This window comes from Podarcis pityusensis, assembly GCF_964106645.2.
Source record: "Podarcis pityusensis genome assembly, chromosome: 6".
Classification (NCBI taxonomy): Eukaryota; Metazoa; Chordata; class Lepidosauria; order Squamata; family Lacertidae; genus Podarcis; species Podarcis pityusensis.
This window is the reverse complement of record NC_138030.1, coordinates 58,645,575-58,665,132: the sequence shown is the minus strand read 5'-3', so window position 1 is coordinate 58,665,132 and position 19,558 is coordinate 58,645,575. Positions and strand designations below refer to the sequence as shown.

The following is a 19,558-nucleotide window of genomic DNA, read 5'->3' as shown; positions in this document are numbered from 1 at the left end:
TCCGATATGGATGGATTACAACACTGCCTCCCCATAGCCCCAGCACGACCTCTTAATATGCATTGCTCCACAAGTCCACTCCACAAGTCTCCTGTGCCACTTCCATGTCACCTGTCTGTGCATATGAATCCTTCTGCAGATTCTTTAGAGAAGGCATGGCCAAACTCGGCCCTCCAGATGTTTTGGGACTACAATTCCCATCATCCCTGGCCACTGGTCCTGATGATGGGAATTGTAGTCCCAAAACAGCTGGAGGGCCAAGTTTGGACATGCCTGCTTTAGAGCTGCACTTGGTATCCTGGGGAGGGGGAATATGCACGATTCTGCTTCTCCCTTTCCAAGAATTATATAACATGGATGAATATGACTGTTTAAAGCTTCTTTTTGACAAGCTAGTCGCCATATTGCAATGAACTGAAACTTCGATGTTCGAGATAGATTCTGTGTCTTATCTCCCTTGCTTCGAAGGCGCTGCTTTAAAAAAATGCATTTGCTCATTGTGAAATAGGTCAGCAGATCAGTGGCCCATTACATTTAATCCTGTCCTAAGATGGAATAGCAATAAAAATATAAAATGATCTGGTCTAGTACACTTTCAATCCTTTGGAGATGTGGCATTTCTACGACTGAAAGAAAAAGGCTTACCTCAAAATCAATAACAGTGGGACTAAGTTTTAATGACCTCCCCCAATAACGGTATGCATTGGCGTTCCAGCTTCCCATCAGCCTTCCAATCGAGGCTGCGTCTCCGCCTCGAACCCGGGGAATAATATCCTCGATGACTGCCTTTTCCTTTTGAGTGTCTGGAAAGTTGGGCAATGAAATGGATTACTGTTCGCTTCTATGAATCCACTAGTGGAGTCAAAATTGGTTCGTCAAGGTGACTCGGTGGAGGACATTTGCCTGCAAGGTGCTATTACAAGGCAATGGCCTAGCAGACACTCATAGAGGTAAGATGCCAAAGGAAGCTCAAATGCCACTTGTGTGCTCCTGAGCTCACTTAGGAGGATCTTTATTTTATTTGTTATTTGTTTTATTTAAAGGCATTTCAAGATGAGAGTAATAACAGTATCATAATAGCATCGCATGCATTGCACTTTTTCAGCCGTAGGTGGTAAAAGTGCCCCAAAATGCCAGACAATTAAGGATTTTTAAATTAAATTATTTGCTGTTTGTTTGTTTTACTAACGGGACACATAGGATGACATTAAGGTTGCAAATGGTGGTGCTGGTAGCAGCTAAGTGAATGAGCCATGAACAGGCATGTCTTTCCTCTGAGCACAGGGTCTCACTCCTGTCAGGAACTGTGCTGCAGCATTCTGCCCTAGCTGCATCCTCCTGATCAAGCACAATGGAAGCTCCATATTGAGTGCCTTGCATGAATGAAGCGTCATGAGCACTTAACAGAGCAACCCTGTTTAGGGAAGTTTTTAATAACTGATGGTTTAATGTATTTTTAACCTGTTGGAAGCCACCCAGAGTGGCTGGGGAGACCTAGCGGGATGGCTGGGGTAGAAATAAATTTATTATTATTATTATTATTATTATTATTAAGCATTATCATTATCAAATGCACCTCTCCCCAAACACGATATGGAAGTAGGTCCCACTGGCTTCTACAGCACTTTCCACTACACCAGCCCCATTGGAAGAAAGTGGAGAGGTATAGGACTGTTCTTGTGGGTGTGGTCCTTGTGATTACAAAAGAATGACTTTACTAAATGATTCAACTTCACTGGAAGGCAAATACACCCTTTTCAAATAAGAAAAAGAAGGAGAGGTTTTTGGAAAATGTGGATGCATTTCCTACCTGTGCTTTGGTCTGCATCCTTTGAGCAGCGTTCGAAGGACACCTTGGCACCTATGGTTATGTCTGCATCGTCAAGGTTATAGCCTAACCCTAACGATCCACCAAAACAGGAGCTTACCATGTCCCTTGTAACCCCTGAAGGAAAGGGAGGGAAGGCAAGTGTCAATCACAGTTTTATATCCCTAGATACTGACTATAAATATTCAAGTGTTAAGATGTTACTCAATACATGTATGCAAACAATAACTCGAAAACGTACAGTTCTATTTGAGCTACTTTTCATTAGTCACTGTCCGAGGGAGAAAGAAAGAAAAAATCAATAGCTGGAACCTGGAAAGCTATCACCAGTGAAGCAGTAAGTACAATTCTGCTTTCTGAAAACAATATAAATTTTATTCTACAGTTGCCACCATATAAAGCCCCAGCCCAAAAAGGTTAGAAACACCACCAAGAAATGTGTGAGGGCAACTGAAGCTACACATTCCAACACTGATTTGTAATCTCAATTTTGAGAGAATTTTCTGCGAAAAGGCTCAGCAGTCATTTGGTTACATTGATGTTACGACAGGCAAAGAACTTCATTCATTTTCCACTGGAGTCAGCAGCCGAACGTCTATTGATTTCTTCTTCTTCTTCTTGAAACATAGGAGGAGCCCTGTGGAGCCCTGTTTGTCTCCCATCAATTGTAAAGGGTGATATTTCTTCAACAGATCATAAGCAATGTTGCTCAATGCTCTCTGCTGGGTCATGTCCCCTTTCACCTCCCTTTAGTATCTGGCTATCAGTGTGGCATGCTGCACCATGTACTTAGAAGGGGATGTACCAACCAGCAGTGTGGATCAGAGTCACAAGAAGGACTACCAGCTACTCAAGTTATTTATTTGCTTTGGTGCTGCTAACATTGTGCTTAGGGATTGTACAAAATGTAAAATAGCACTACTGGTATACACACCACTGCAACCTTAGCATGACAAGAAGGGACCTGGGCAAAGACTTTCCCTGGCCCCACCCCAAATCACAAGTGCCTCTAATCAGCCATTGAGAAGTTGGATATATGTGGACAAAGGGGTAAATACTATATAAAACCATGGAACATTATAATGGAAAGGATCCAGAGCAAACTCTAGGCTTGCATGCTTCTCCTCCCCTCCCCTCTGGTGTGGCCACGAGGAGACTGGAAGCTTTTAAACTGTGATGAACCATAAGTATGGCTTGTTGAAACAAGGCAGCTTTTTCCACTCCATAGTTAAGACTAACCACAGTTTGTCACATTTGAATGAAACAACAAACTGTGTTTAATTAAAAATGAAAGCGAAAGCTTCTGAATTACAGTGGTACCTCGGGTTAAGAACTTAATTCGTTCTGGAGGTCTGTTCTTAACCTGAAACTGTTCTTAACCTGAAGCACCACTTTAGCTAATGGGGCCTCCTGCTGCCGCCGCACCGCCGGAGCACAATTTCTGTTCTCATCCTGAAGCAAAATTCTTAACCCGAGGTACTATTTCTGGGTTAGCAGAATCTGTAACCTGAAGCATATGTAACCCGAGGTACCACTGTATTCTCCTTGCAGCTGCAATGAAGGCAGAGACTGAGGGAGAAAAGGGGAACACATGAATGGCAAATTTTAATCCAAAACAGCTACTGTTATGAGATTTTAGTTAAAGCAGATACCAGATTTAACCCACAGTTTGGAATTTTGCTTGTTTTTTCAATCCTGAAAGTGTACATGTTAAGATGTGGGGCTTGTGTTTTTTGGCAAGACTTCTAATTAACAGAAGTTAGGGCTTCTAGCTCCCTAGTGAGAAGGCTCTCAATAAAGTTATAGCTTGGTCAGTTCTTTACCACAGCTAATAAAACAAATTCCCCCAATTGCTGAATTTATATTCATTTGCTGCCTGCTGACAGTGTATTAATAAATCTATAGTATTCAATGGCTTGTGCTTAACTAGTCTACAACTGTTAACAACACAACCGAGTGAAATATATTTACTGTAAGCAATAGGAATGATTATTGTTTATCACTGTTTGAGTGCCATAAAATTAAAGTTGAACTACACTCTGATTAATTGATATATTATTGTTCCTGTTAAGTAATTATTTTCAGCAAAGGCCAGTCAATACAATTTGTTATTGGTTGCCACAGGGGGGAAGAATCCAAGGCTGATCAATCTGAATGCAGCAGAAGCAGCAAAATGATGATCATACAAAATATTGGCAATTTAAGGAAGGAGTAAACAAGATTGCTTATTACGGGATGCAAATCCAATGATATGAATATGGCCCACCAATTAGATTGATTTATGCTTTTAATTTTTGAATTAATCACAAAAGGGGAAAAATCTCTTTCTGTGTAGTGATAAACCACAAGTAAATTGCATTGTTTCTCAGCGAAGTCGTAAAACAAAAGCATTTTCCTTTGAAAGAAAGAGTAAAAGATAACATTGGGGCTGCTCACGAGGATCCTGCTTTCCTCTAACTTCCTGCAGATCAACAAACCCTCCTTTTCATAACAAATGACAGGTTCATTTCATTCCTTGGTGGACCGTGTGGTAAGGCACCACTGCTCCACCTGAGCTCAGGTGAGCCACATCACTGCTGCTCCCTGGGAGGTAGAGAGGGAGGGGTGTGGTGGCTGTGACGTGGGTGAGGTACACTGGAGTCAATCTGGTCACCTGCCGGTGCATTTGCACCACACCAACCTTGCTGCCACCTCCCTCTCCACCAGCAGCAATGTGACCAACCAGCATTCAGGTGAGCATGGGGAATCCCACCACTTTCATTATTATCTTTTCTAACAAGTTTAGGGAGGTTTTTCATGTTTGATGTCTTACTGCGCTTTTAATTCTGTTGGGAGCCACCCAGAGGGGAAACCCAACCAGATGGGCGTGGTATAAATGATATTATTATTATTATTATTATTATTATTATTATTATTATTATTATCCACAGTAACTGTAATCAGATTTTAAAAAGCTAGGATTGTATGCAACTGCAGTTCTACATGCACCCAAGTGTAGCATTTGTTTTGTGGGTACAAGGTTCTGCTTTCATTAAAAGAAGAAAAAATCAAATGGAACAGCCCAAGGTTTCTCATACCAAGTCAGACCATTGGTCTCTCTCGCTCACGGCCTGGCAGCAGCTCCCTGGGGGGTCTCCCTGGGGATAACAGAGATTGAATCTGGGATCTTCTGCCTTGCAACTGTAAAAACATGCTTGAAAGTGCATGGGCAATATCTGGTTAAATTTCAGAAGCCAGAATGGGCAGCTATGCGAAATTGCTGCCAAGTACATGTACATAGGAGTGGTGCGGGTGGCGCTGTGGGTTAAACCACAGAGCCTAGGACTTGCCGATCAGAAGGTTGGCGGTTCGAATCCCCGCAATGGTGTGAGCTCCCGTTGCTCGGTCCCTGCTCCTGCCAACCTAGCAGTTCGAAAGCACATCAAAAGTGCAAGTAGATAAATAGGTACCGCTCCAGCAGGAAGGTAAACGGCGTTTCCGTGCGCTGCTCTGGTTTGCCAGAAGTGGCTTAGTCATGCTGGCCACATGACCTGGAAGCTGTACGCTGGCTCCCTCGGCCAATAAAGCGAGATGAGCGCCGCAACCCCAGAGTCAGTCATGACTGGACCTATTGGTCAGGGAGGGGTCCCTTTACTTTACCTTTACATGTACATAGGATCACAGTCTTAATCTAGCAATTGCTCCGACCCTGACTGTGAAGGCAAGCTTCAGCAGTCAAGCCCTCGAGGTTGTATTTTCTGCAGCATTTCATCAGGCCATCCATGCCGGGGTGGGTACCAGTTGCATCCATCACCAGCATATTTAAAAGAAGGGAAACAAACCCATAATTCTCAAGAAAACATTTGCTTTCAGACGCAGGCCGTGCTGAAGCAAAGGGCTGCTGTTCGCTGAACCATTGATTTGCGTCTCCTTACTCAATGTAGCACTTAACCAGAGCACCAGCTTGATAAATGTGCCCTCTTTTTATGGTATGCACTGTAGATGAAATTATACAAGTATCCTACATAAAAGTAAAAATTATGTCCGTTCTGGGACACATTTTTTGTCTCTTTTAGAACTTCAACTTCCCTCTTCCTTACAGTAGGGCCATCTTGTTGCAATAAATCACAGCACTTTTGAAATACAGTAAGCAAAATATAAAGTAAAATAATGGTTCTGTCTAGATGCTGCTAATTCATTCTTCCTCTTCACTTGGCAGTCAGCTTCCTGAAGCCCCTCTTGGCAAGCTCTTTTCTTTATCATTCAGCCTTCATGTCCAGGAAAGACACTTTCCCAAGAATATTAAGGACAAATAAATTAACGGGAGAGAAGGAGGGATGATAGGCTGCAGTCAGCTGGCAGGGGACTGTGAATTTTATAGCAGTCTCCCTACTCCCAAGCAGGAACGGGGATTCAATTCAGTTGGTGAACTGACCTAATCCACACTTTCCTAAACAATAAAAGGACTCAAATACAGGCATCCTTCAAAATTCACATTTCTTCCAAATTTTGAAATGCAGTTCTCCAGCCAAGGAATGTGTACAAAAAAGTTAAATATGGTGGTAAAGAGTGTATAAACGTTAGTGAAAATAGCAGATGAAAATGCACTATATTAGGGATGAAATTGCTTTGCAAAAATGTATATTAGGCAGAACTGCATACAAATATGTGTATATTAGGAGAAATCGTCACTATAATGCCAGTGAGTTTTAGGAGGGTTTTTTGTTTTTTTTTTTAAAAAAAAGATAATCACAAGCTGTTGTGGAAATGTGGAGAACTGAGATTGGAAAGATTGGAAAAATGGGAAACAGAGAAACTCATCCAGAAAATCACTGGGAATCCTGCTGACCCTAATCTAGGTTTGACAAAGACGTAGGCAGTGGCACAAAGAGAGCAATAACAGAGTGCACAACTTGCTAGTGAGTTGCTAGTGATGGTCCCTGCCCATGATGGTGTTGCCAATTTGCTTTATTATGAGCTACCTTAAGTACACTTCAGCATAGAAAGCTGGGATATAAATCATTCAAATAAATAAACAAAGGCTACAGTGCGTCAGGATTCACTTTGAGGACAGTAACCCCTAAACTTACACACATTTAATTATGTGCCAGGAGTTTCTGCAAAGAACCAATATTCTTGTGAGTACCTGGGCATTCTCTGCCTCTGCTTGGTGAGTAGGTGGGGAAACTTCTTGGAACAACTTCACAGTTCCTGTGCAGCTGTGCAATTCTCACTACTTATCTTGGATTCATGAACCCTAGCCCTTGCTCTTAGGCCAGACTTTCCCTGCTAACCCTTTGCTTTGCAAAACCTTCTGGACTATATCTGGATCTTTCCTTGCAACTGAATCTGCACTGTTAATCTGCTTTAATAAAGCATTGCTTCCTTGCCAGGTGCACCTGCTGCTATGTTTTGGGTGGGAGCCAAGACACACTGTGAAGACCAGGGATGCTGAACTAGTCTTCCTAAGATTAGAGATACCTGGCTAAGCCTGGTGTTGCTGATGTCACCCTTTTCCGTAGAGAATCCCAGAATGAAGTCACCAAACCAGAACCTTTGGAAGAGAATGTGAATAACTAATATACTGGTATCACAGAAGGCACAGCAGGTTCTGGGTTTTACGACACAGTAGATGGCTTTGCAAAAATGAACAAGAGAATCATGTTATTATAGGAAATTTCCCATTGATGATTAGAAGGCTTTATGCTTCAACTATCATGAAATGTGCATGGCAACAACTGCAGAAGCTTGGCTACATGAACACAAAGTGTAGGCAGAACTATGCTGTCTTTGGATGCCTTCATTTGCTGAAAGCTGAAGCTAGCAGAACTCTGTCATTCTGCAGTTTGAAAGCCACCTTGTGTAAAATGGTAGGTGCAATGCCAAAAACATTGTTTGTTTACACTTTATGAGTCAAGAAATGCTTTTGAATTTATCTAGGTCTGTCTGCAGGATGCTGTCTCGTGTGCTTTGAAATGCAGAAATTTCAAGGCTAAAGACAAGAAATTCCTGGAGTTATCATTGCTGTTATTTTTGCTATACTTGGAAGGAAATTATTTATTAACTCCAAGAAACAAGTTTGGGCATGCAAGTTCATAACATCATTGAATAAAAGAGCAGTGTGTTGAATAGGAATCTTGAGTTTCTGGGTCATTACAACATACTGCTGATCAATATGCTTCACGTGTATCAAGAAATTAGTTTCTAGCATCCTACAATGTGCCAAGCGGGTAGAATAAATTAAACCTGCAAACCTTTTTTTCTCATCTCATCTTTGTTGACCACAAGGATGTATTCGAATATGCCTCCCATGGTCCCAGATGTCATAAAGTGGGTGCCATACTCATTAATGAACCTGGCATACATTCCGTAGTTGTACCGATCTGGAAGCTCCATCAGAGACTGAAGCATCTCCTCATCCAGGACGATGTCATCTCTTCTCATCTTGAAACGGGCTGTCTGTACTTTGGTAAGAGCTCGAATAAATCCAACATTCTGTAGATGAAGCAGGGCAAAATACATAGTTTACCCACTTTTTTCTGAAGTTATATCCTTCTTTCTTTTTGGTGGGCACCAAAAGAGACCAATAGGGCAAGGCTGTGCTCTTATACCAGGGGTGCAGAACCTTGGGGGGGGGGGCAAATTTGGCCCTCCATACCTCTCTACCTGGCCCTTGGGTAGTGGTTAAGAGCGGTAGACCTGTAATCTGGTGAATCGGGTTCGCATCTCTGCTCCTCCACATGCAGCTGCTGGGTGACCTTGGGCCAGTCACACTTCTCTGAAGTCTCTCAGCCTCACTCATCTCACAGACTCTTTGTTGTGAGGGAGGAGGGGAAAGGAGATTGTTAGCAGCTTTGAGACTCCTTAGGGTAGCGATAAAGTGGGATATCAAATCCAAACTCCTCCTCCTCCTCTTCTTCTTTCTTAGGCAGTTCCCCCTCACCAGACCATGCTCCTTACCAGCCTACTCTGCACCCCCCTCAAATTTTATTGCCAAGCTACAATGTGTTTGAACAGTGATAAACTCCCTTGTAGCCTGGACAAAAAGGAGTGTGTGGGTATAAACCTCTGAGTGTTGCATAGCTAGAACGTAGCCTGCTATACAAAGGGAAGAGTCACATCCTTTGGCCTCTGGCCCTGTGCATCACTTGCATGTGGGTCCTAGCAGGTTCTCCACAGGAGAATGTGACCCTCAGAGTGAACAAGGTTTTCTACCCCATTTTATACAATCCCAGTTTATTTCAAGCATGAAGCAACACATGTTGGTATGCTTGAGAACTTTTCCCAGTTGGTGATCTAAAATGATGCTGTGGATAATGATCATCTGATTAAACAGCAAACTGAAGGAAATAATTTCTAAAGATGGAGAAGCAACTCTAGTATTAGAGTACGAATGAATGAAAAGATCTCGCCTGTTGCAGGGCTGACTATATCTTTCTTTTCTTTGTGGAACAATCCTAAGCTACAGAGTTTTGGTTATGTAATTATGACCTTAGGGGACATGGGTGGCGCTGTGGGTTAAACCACAGAGCCTAGGACTTGCCAATCAGAAGGTTGGCGGTTCGAATCCCTGTGATGGGGTGAGCTCCTGTTGCTCGGTCCCTGCTCCTGCTAACCTAGCAGTTTGAAAGCACGTCAAAGTGCAAGTAGATAAATAGATACCACTCCAGCAGGAAGGTAAACGGCATTTCTGTGCGCTGCTCTGGTTCACCAGAAGCGGCTTAGTCATGCTGGCCACATGACCCGGAAGCTGTATGCCGGCTCCCTCGGCCTGTAAAGCGAGATGAGTGCCGCAACCCCAGAGTCAGCCACGACTGGACCTAATGTCAGGGGTCCCTTTACCATTAATTATGACCTTGAGGACAGCTAGTGGTGATATGCAAGGCAGGGACCAAAGGATACATGCCATGTACTATGAATCCTCCAAGCCTAACTGCCCCTCTCCCTGCAGATCCTTTCAGGAACTTCAGGAAAGTATTCTTCAGACATCAAAGGGCTTGCAAGGGTTGCAGAGCTGATAATTTAATTTGGGGAGGTAGTTTTTCTGCTCCCTTACAATTCAGTCTGTGCTCCCTCATCCATTTGTTCACAGACAAATGCTGGATCCCTCGGCCTGAAAAGCGAGAGACCCCATAGTTATCTTTGACTGGACTTAATCATCCAGGGGTCCTTTACCTTTTTTTACCATAGGTCCCTGCTTGCAACTACCCATTACACAAGGTTTCCACGCTTAAGCAAGACAAAACACAAAGCCCAGTTCTGTTTACATCTCTGGATTTCCCAAAGATTTCATATCCATTAAGAAAACAAATGCTTCTCGCAGCCATTCACTCAGGTTTGCACTAATTTAAACAAGATATATTTGTGACATTGGGACATGTTCCCCAAAGACAACTGTTGCTGACATGCAATTCTTTAAATTCCCCCACTCTGTTCGCCACTCCAAGCACTTACTCATTTATATACTTAATGTCACCATGAAACAGGAGGGATGGGGCGAGATGGCATGCGTTGTTCTACTTGTAATTCAATTTCATTCCCATTACAATGCTTCTGTTTGCTTCAGTGTAATAAGGAAGGCAAACAGAATTGCTAATGATCACACGTGCAATTACATGAACAAATTAAGGTAGGATGATTATTGTTTCAAGGGGAAAACATGTGGGCAGGGAAATAAAGCAATATCAGTAACAGAGTGTTTGGGCGATTTAGCATCGCAGGAGTAAGAAGGCCCCTCCGCCTGCTTTCTCATTACCTTTGCTGCATATTCAGTAAAATTTCTCAGGGTCCCCTGACCCTTTGATAAGCCAATGCCTATACTCAGAGACAAAGGGACATCTTCAGGGCTTATGCCAAATGTAAAGCCATAACTTCGAAAGGTGTCCTTTTTTATGGCATTCAGTAGGTCCTTGGCATCATCAAAATACTCTGAAGAAAAGCCAGAATCAGCATGTGCCTGAAATGAAAAGAGAAACATCTTAGCTGGATGGAGATATTTTAGATTAGCATATTGGCTTAATGGGGGATGATTCTCCTTTGCTCTGGAGACTCAACAAAAACCAAGCCTGAGCAGTTTTCAGTGGTACTGCAAGACTTTTTTTTTTTTAATGCTAAAGTTTGGTGGCATAATCGTTTCAAATGATGCACCAGGATGACATCTTGTTTTAACTCATTGTTGCATTTTTGTAAGGATTTTATATGACTGGATGAAGTGTCTGTGTGGTTAGCCTCTATAATGAGGCTGGGGAACTTCTACTTCTTTGGCCAATCCTCGCCTACCAGGGAGCCCAGTTTGGGCCACAAGGCCATTTTCCCTAAAGCCATGCCCATTTCCTGCTACCACAGTGTGGGAGGACGGGGTTAAATCCTGCATTGGTCACATACTCCTGTTTCCAGCAGGGAACAGGGCTGTGCAACCAAGGCAGCGGGATTCAATCTCTGTTCATCAGCTGATGAGTGGGGCTGAAATCCTGATCAGTCCGGGTTTTCAGAGGCTCAACCAGAAGCAAGGGGCTGCCCAAAAGCCCTCTGCAAGAGCGCTTTCAAGAGAATTGTGCACGGACCCCTGTGCAGCCCACAGAGGATTCAATCAGAGCTCCATGCTCTTGGTCAGAGAGCAGAGAGCATCTTCGCATGCAACCCTCGGGGGTTTTGATGCTGCAGGGAACTGCCTTTCAAGAGCCTTCCTGAAGACCCTGGACAAGCAGGACCTGCAGCAGCAAGCCCTCTGTTCTCAGCTGGAGTGTTTCCACTGCCATTCCTTCTTCCTCCCTGCTCCCACCCCCCTGATTAAACATGTGATCAGGAAGGGCATGGTGAAAGAAAGGAGACTACTTTTCAGAATTGTTTCCGCCATTTTTTGATGGAGGCCACTCCAGTGCCCCACCCCAGTGCCCCAGAACAATGCCGGAGTTCAGGCCATTTCAGAAGATACAAAATGGGGGCCAGGCTGCCAACACAATCACTGACTGCCACTTGCCAGAGGTGTCATGTCACCTGCAGTGGCAGCAACCCCTCAACCCCCCCCCAAAAAACCCCCACTTAGGAGGCACAAAAGAAAAGAGCTGTGCTCCTGTCACTTCTAACGGTAAGCCTTACCACTGGGAAATGGTAGGATAATTTATCCTTCCCCTGGAGAAATCAGGTCTCCCTGATGTCTCTATCCTCAAGCAGGAGACTTTTGAGAAGCCATTTGTGCCCAGTGTATAGAGGGGTGTGCACATCAAAAGCATTGCACGTGGCGTCCAAGTTTGGTAGAGGAAAGATGCGTGGGGGCCCCAACTGGTAAGTGTCTTACAGATAAATCTGCTAGAAAGGGTTCGGCGGTATCTGCATATGCTTCCACACTCACATATTATCTGGTTGATATGTGGATAATATGTAATAAAGAGAATGCCCCCCCCCCAAAAAATATACAACACCTAAAACTGATATCACATGCTAATGTGATATTCTGGACAGTGGAAATTTTTAAAAGGTAGCAGTAGATGGTATGGAACTTCAGAGGAGCTCACGTGTTGCAAGGGTCTATATTTGGCTGAGGTCCAATTGCCCACTCAGCCTTACCGATAATGTTGGCCTACAAATACTTACAAGAAACTGATAGTAGTGGATGTTATATGGCTTTCGGAAATATTTCTCATCATCCCCGTAATACAGACGTTCACATGCCGCATCATACTTCAATTCTCGCCATTCTCCATTATAGACAGATTCACACTGGCCTCCATAGAATGCAGGATCGTACACTATCTGTGCCTCTTTTTGTGTAAGGATATTGTATCTTTCAGGAGCAAAAGAGACAAGAGCAGACATGTAAGTAGAGTTTGCTAGTGCTCTTACACACACACACACACACACACAGAGAGAGAGAGAGAGAGAGAGAGAGAGAGAGAGAGACTGACTCACTTTCACTCCATACAATCCTTCTTGTTTCCTTCTTGGCTCATCAATTGTAGTTTGAGCATAACAAACCACAATTCCTGATCTGAATTTAATGCAGAGTGAGGGATCATGGTTTGTTTTCTGCCAGTGCTCATGTGGAAGAGCAAAACAGGCACAATTTGCTCATGAATGATAAGACAAAGTGCATGAAAATAAATAAACACATGGACTCCAATTTTTCTCCTTTATTTAAGAAGTTTTAAAACTTGGGAGTTCTCTAAACTACACAACATAGCAAGTTAAAATTAAAGAGAACATTTCCCAATGCTTAAATCATGTGTAAGAACCATAGTACTTGGGTATGGCAACTCACCCCTGTGCAACTTTACTGATCCCGGGGACTGGATCCAGATCATCACAGAATCTTTCAGCATCCTCACAACTTGCCTCATCAGATTGATCTCTGCAGTCCGGTTCTCCATTGCATACAAGGTGGCGTTTAATGCAGCGACCTGCAACACAGATAAAGATTTGTTATCCATTTCTAGAATCCATGTTTGCTCTAGCTAGATAAGGCTGGACTTAATGATTCACTTAAACCAAATCACAAAGATAGTGTAGGACCTTGCTCAGGTTGTGCTGTTATCACTTTCTAACTGAGCAGGAGGTCTTTGTGAAGAATACTCAAAGAGAAATATGTTGAGAACAGGAGTGGCTTTGTGCGTGTGGCATGGAATTTCCTTTCCTATTCAGACTTCCCAGTCAAATGCAACAAGATATCGTGTACAAAATTGCACATGACTCCAGGTGTCTTTTTATATTGACAGCGAAAAGCACTTAGAATTTGAATTGTTATGTCTTTACAAGCTACAGTGGTACCTCGGGTTAAGTACTTAATTCGTTCCGGAGGTCCGTACTTAACCTGAAACTGTTCTTAACCTGAAGCACCACTTTAGCTAATGGGGCCTCCTGCTGCCGCCACGCCGTCGGAGCACGATTTCTGTTCTCACCCTGAAGCAAAGTTCTTAACCTGAAGCACTATTTCTGAGTTAGCGGAGTCTGTAACCTGAAGCGTATGTAACCTGAGGTACCACTGTACTCTGAAGTTAATGGGTTTTGTTTTGCAACCTGTTGCCAGTACCTCTCAAGGCTGGTCTCCTGAAGGCAACAGAATGGTTAATCCATACCCAAACAACAGATGTTGCTTTGTAGGGCATAATAATAATAATAATAATAATAATAATAATAATAATAATATATTATTTAGATATATATTATTTATACCCTGCCCATCTGGCTGGGCTTACCCAGCTACTCTGGGCGGCTTCCAACAAAATATTTAAATACAGTAATGCATCAAACATTAAAAGCTTCCCTAAACAGGGCTGCCTTCAGATGTCTTCTAAAAGTCTGGTAGTTGTTGTTCTCTTTGACATCTGGTGGGAGGGTGTTCCACAGGGCAGGTGCCACTACCAAGAAGGCCCTCTGCCTGGTTCCCTGTAACTTGGCTTCTCACAGTAAGTATAGGGTAAGGTTACCAGATTTTTTTCAATGAATCCAGGGACACTTTCCAACTTCAGTCGGAATGGATGGATTTTGTCAAGGGACTGATTTGTAAATCTGGGGACTGTCCCTGGGAAACGGGAACGTCTGGTAACCTTACTATAGGGACCCTTGTGCTACCTGATTATTTCTGGGCTAGAAGCTGCTGTAACACCTTTTAACCATACCTGCAAGGTATCACTGGGAGGAAGCAATGGGCAGAACACACCTTGCCATGCTTCAGGATGAAGCAACCATGAGAAGATAGGTGAAGTAGGAATGTGTGTTTGCAGCAAGGTTTTGAAAAGTGTTGGTCCTAGCAGAGGGTCAAATGTTTGGGCTCAGTTTCAGCCCTGCATTGGCAACTGGGCCTCACTTATTGGAGGCTGAGAGAGAGAGACCAGCCAGGAAACTAGACAATAACTTTCTTGTCTCCCTTAAACAAGAACAAAACAGCAACAGGAAACTTTAGACTCCATCCATAAACAATGTACATACGAATGCAGGAAACTGCCTGATAAGGAATCAGGCCATTGCTTCATCCTGCTCAGTATGGTCTACATCAGCTTTTCTCAACCTTGGGTTCCCAGATGTTTTTGAACTACACCTCCCATCATCCCTGACCACTGGCCATGCTGGTTAAGAATGATGGTTGTTGTAGTCCAACAACATCTATGGAACCAATGTTGAGAGAGGTCTATACTAATTAACTGTTAGTATCATCAGCCCACAGGCAGAGGTACCTGGCCTCCCCCGAGGCAATTGAGCGAGATACTGGATGTTTACCGTCCGTCTGCGACCTCCGGCAGGCTAGGTAAACAAACCGGCGATCCTCCTCAAACGTGAGCAGGACACACCCTCCTCCTTCCTCCCTCCCTGCATTCCTTCCCAGGGAGGGGAAGAAGAGACAGACAGGAGTCCTTTCTACATGTTTTATTCCTGTCATTCAACAGTACATGGAAATGTGACTGTTCCCTTCAGACTCCATCAGAAGAGTCACACACTCCTCCCCTGTACTTCCAGTACAGATCATATGACACACTGAGCTAACATCCGGTGCTCAGTACAGAGAATAGGCTCCACCTTTTCTCCAACAGTACATCTGCACTGTTTTGCATTCCAGCCATCTGGAGCTGGCTTTTGCCTTGGTGCTTTTTCCTGACATCCTCCCCCAAAAGCATCAATTGGCAAAACATGATCCAGAGAAGAGAACAAACAGTTGTTATACATATAACAGTCCCCTGTTGTTTCAGTTCCACCCTTGGAACTCCCCACCACTGGTTTCACCAGTGTACCTCTCTGGTTGTCTGGCTTCCAAGGAATGAGTGCTTCTGCATTACCTTGGCTAGCTACTCTCTGTTGTGTCTTTGTCTCTGACTTAGACACTGCTTCAACCTGCTTTGAGTTGTTAACAATAGCAACACATGCAACAGCTAAGTTAGCAAACTCTTTTGAGTACCTCTTTGATGGTACACCCTCTGTAACTCTCTCAGACCTGCGTATGAGGTTCTGATCCTCTGTGCTCACTGGTTCAACCTTTGGACTCTGTTGAGAACCAGTAGCAATCAGTGGTTCTTCCTTCACCTGTGAAGGTCTATCCATTGTGTGAGATTTCCTCTCAATGACTGTTACTACTGAACTCTCTGAGCTCTCACTGTCATCATCATCAGTACCACTGTAATCTGTGACATCAGAAAAATCATCATCATCATCTAAATCGTTTCCTGTGGGAAATGTCTGTACTATCCGCTCTTGCTTTGGAGCACTCTCTAGGAACTTTGTGAGAATCACCTGACCAGATTCAGACAAAATTACTCTGTAGAGACCCTTTTCATAACCCACAAAAATGCCTCTGGCATTCTTTACTCCACCTGGAGCTTCTGTTCTCACATGAGACCCGAAAACCTTAAAATAGGCAACAGAAGGTTTTCTATTGAACAGCTTCTCAAAAGGAGAACATCCCAACTCTGTTGAGACCTTTCTCAACCACACATGAAGATAGGACGCTAGCGATTCGGCCCAATATTCATGTGACAAACGTGAACTCAGCAATTGCGCATGCATCCCCTTTTGCAATTCTTTGTTCACCCTCACACAGACCCCCCTGTTCCACGCTTCTTGCGAAACTGCAACTTTGTGGTCTATCCCTTTTCCATCCAGGAACTTCTGAAACTTCTGTAACAGAAAAATTTGCTTCTCATCTGTGAAAAGACAATCAATGTTAGCATCATGCATACTTTTAACCTTGTCACAAAACTCCTGAAACTTTTCTAAAGTTTCTTGCGGTTTCTCCATCATATAAACCCAAGAATAATTAGTGAAACAATCCACACACACAAAAGGTAATATCGTGCACCACCTCTAGATGGTTCTAGAGGACCAATCACATCAGCATACACCCGCTGAAATGCTCTGTCGACCTTCTTGGTCTTGGTCACCTTCCTGGTGCTCATACTGGTCACACCTGCAAGAGAGATTTCGTTAGACTCAGAAGAATTACATTCCATGTAATCACTTTGATCAAAAGTCAACAAATACAGTCCATCTTTCTCTTTGGCAGTAAGAAACAGTTCTCCATCTTTGTAGATCTTGCAGCTTTTAGCATCATAGGACAGTTTCAGTCCTTTCTTTGCAATCTGCGACACACTCAGCAGATTAAATCTTAGTTCTGGAACCAGGTAAACATCACTTATAGTCAAGTTCAGACTCTCAAGATACACAGTCCCAATTCCAGTCGCTTCCAACTCCTGACCGTTGGGCTGTTTCACAGCGAAGCTTTGCTTCTTCAACGTCGTAAACAGTTGTCTGTGCGGGCACATATGAACCGTCGCGCCCGTGTCAATTATGAACGAGTTCCCAACATTTGGCGTGGTTCCTTTCGCCATCATAGCCTTTGCAGGTTTCACCTGGCACTTGGAACGGCTTTTGCCTGACGCCTCAGGCTTCGTAGAGCTGCTCTTTGCTCTTCTTGACTGGCGCGGCTTCTTACAGTTTCGCTGTAGATGCCCAGTCTGTCCACAATTGTAGCATCGGACAGCACTCAATGCTACTCCATGCTTCCCAGTAGCATCATCAGTGGGGAGATTTGAACTCTGTTCTTCCCTCCCCCTGTCATCAACACCCGTTGCACCTTGTTCAGGAACACCAACAGTTCCAACAGCCACAGTTCCTGCACTCTCCCCTCTGGGGTCAAAGCTCTCCTCAGCTTTCGTTGAGCTCTTAGGAACTTGGCCAGCATCATCTTGGCTCATCCCTTCTGGGGTAGTTATCCATCCAGACCCTGATGAATAACTGTCTCTGGTCAGGGGAGATGAGTTAGGCAAGTCTCCCCCTTCTTGGCATCCATCTTGAAGCCAAGCCTCCAGCTCACACTTTCAAACAAGCTATAAAATCCAACAGCTGTTTTTTCCTTTCTCACGCAGCAAAACTGCAAGTTGTTTACGCTCTTTGCACCTGGCAGCTAAACTCTGGCTGCAATGAAAAGTCCCTTCCAAGAGCACGTAAACTTTGTAGCCAAAACATTCTCTGATTTTGTTTCGCTTTTCTCAAGCTTCATAATCACAGTCCAGCCCCTTTGCCAGTAACGTTCCAACTTTCCGTTACTTAGCAACAATGCATTTCAATGGGACTTCTTATCTTAACCACAAAAATTTGTGGAATGCAGGCCTCTTCTCCCGGAGCTGTATTTTTCCAAGACGCAGCTCCCCGTGAACCAGAGAATTAATCTTCCTGCGTTCACACTTTTAGCCCGAAATGCAGCATACCTTGATCTTTGTTGCTCTGGAAAACACGTCTTTTTTCCACCAGCCGTCTGTTGAGCCTCTGGCTGTTCTCAGACGCTTGCCTTCTCCCTTGGAGCAGAGGAGGACAATCCACCAGCCTCTCATGCAGATGTCCGTTGGATCGTAACCATCCGAAGGCTGCCATATGTTAGTATCATCAGCCCACAGGCAGAGGTACCTGGCCTCCCCCGAGGCAATTGAGCGAGATACTGGATGTTTACCGTCCGTCTGCGACCTCCGGCAGGCTAGGTAAACAAACCGGCGATCCTCCTCAAACGTGAGCAGGACACACCCTCCTCCTTCCTCCCTCCCTGCATTCCTTCCCAGGGAGGGGAAGAAGAGACAGACAGGAGTCCTTTCTACATGTTTTATTCCTGTCATTCAACAGTACATGGAAATGTGACTGTTCCCTTCAGACTCCATCAGAAGAGTCACACACTCCTCCCCTGTACTTCCAGTACAGATCATATGACACACTGAGCTAACATCCGGTGCTCAGTACAGAGAATAGGCTCCACCTTTTCTCCAACAGTACATCTGCACTGTTTTGCATTCCAGCCATCTGGAGCTGGCTTTTGCCTTGGTGCTTTTTCCTGACATTAACAGCATCAGGGTTTCAGGCAGGGTCCTCTCCCAACTCTACCAAGAGTTTCCAGAGATTGAACCTGTGATGTCCTGCATTCAGAGAAGATGCTCTACCACTGAACTATAGCCCCTCACCTGTGCCACCTAGGGACTGAACTATATAGTGACTGAATTTGTTGAGATTCCTGCATTGCAGGTGGTTGGACTAGGGACCCTTAGGATTCCTTCCAACTCTATGATTTAGTGAACTACACACTCATTACAAGAATCTCCTGTTCAAGACCCTTTACTGTATTCTTTATCATTCCAGACTTTGGACTTTGGAGATCTCTCTTTGTATGAATGAAGGAAAGCACATCGCTTCAAGGGTGCTCCCAAAACTAGTTGCAGAAGGAATCCTGAAACTTTCCCTGTTCTCTGCCACTGCGGTAAGACAGAAAAAGCTTTAGCTGGGCACCTTTTCAGTTCTAAATAATGGATTATGAATAGACCGTGTGCTTCTCCTTGTCAGGTTCACTTTGTCAAAGCTCCCAGGATGCATTTGTTATCCCTGCTTATGGTTTTTAAAAGCAACTATAAGCCTAAAAGTCTCCTGCTGCTACTTTTTGGAGAAATGAACACTGTCAGCTTAAAGAATGGGCTGGCGCTGTGATGTTGCAGAATGTGCTCGAGAAATTTGTTGCAATAATGATGGCTAAGGCACGAACACTCAAGGAACATCCTTAAGAGTAGATTCCTGCCTTCTCCTGCTTTAGCCAGCAGTGTGGAAAGTGTTCCTGAAGAAAAAGGCAGGTGTGGCTTTTCACACTATAACAACAGCTTTGCCATACAGCACTCAACCTGAGTGAGGAGCAGACAAGAAAGCAATTGGTGTATCAGTGGCTCAGCAAATCTGTACCCAGAGGGCACCATTTGGGCCAAAGTCCAGGGTTAGCTTGGCCCTGCAGCTGCAGATTTG

At 44.0% G+C, this 19,558-nt stretch overlaps 1 protein-coding gene across 1 annotated transcript in view; it reads right to left on the bottom strand.

The window, feature by feature from the left end:
- Positions 1–19,558, bottom strand: part of C8A (complement C8 alpha chain) — a 34,841-nt gene that overhangs the window by 5,940 nt on the left and 9,343 nt on the right. Inside the window, exons 4-9 of the mRNA XM_081011788.1 lie at positions 13,065–13,203; positions 12,401–12,590; positions 10,563–10,763; positions 8,062–8,302; positions 1,811–1,945; positions 646–803 (exon numbers count right to left, since the gene is read on the bottom strand). Coding sequence (XP_080867914.1) covers positions 646–803; positions 1,811–1,945; positions 8,062–8,302; positions 10,563–10,763; positions 12,401–12,590; positions 13,065–13,203 — 1,064 coding nt within the window. The remainder of the gene's footprint in view (positions 1–645; positions 804–1,810; positions 1,946–8,061; positions 8,303–10,562; positions 10,764–12,400; positions 12,591–13,064; positions 13,204–19,558) is intronic.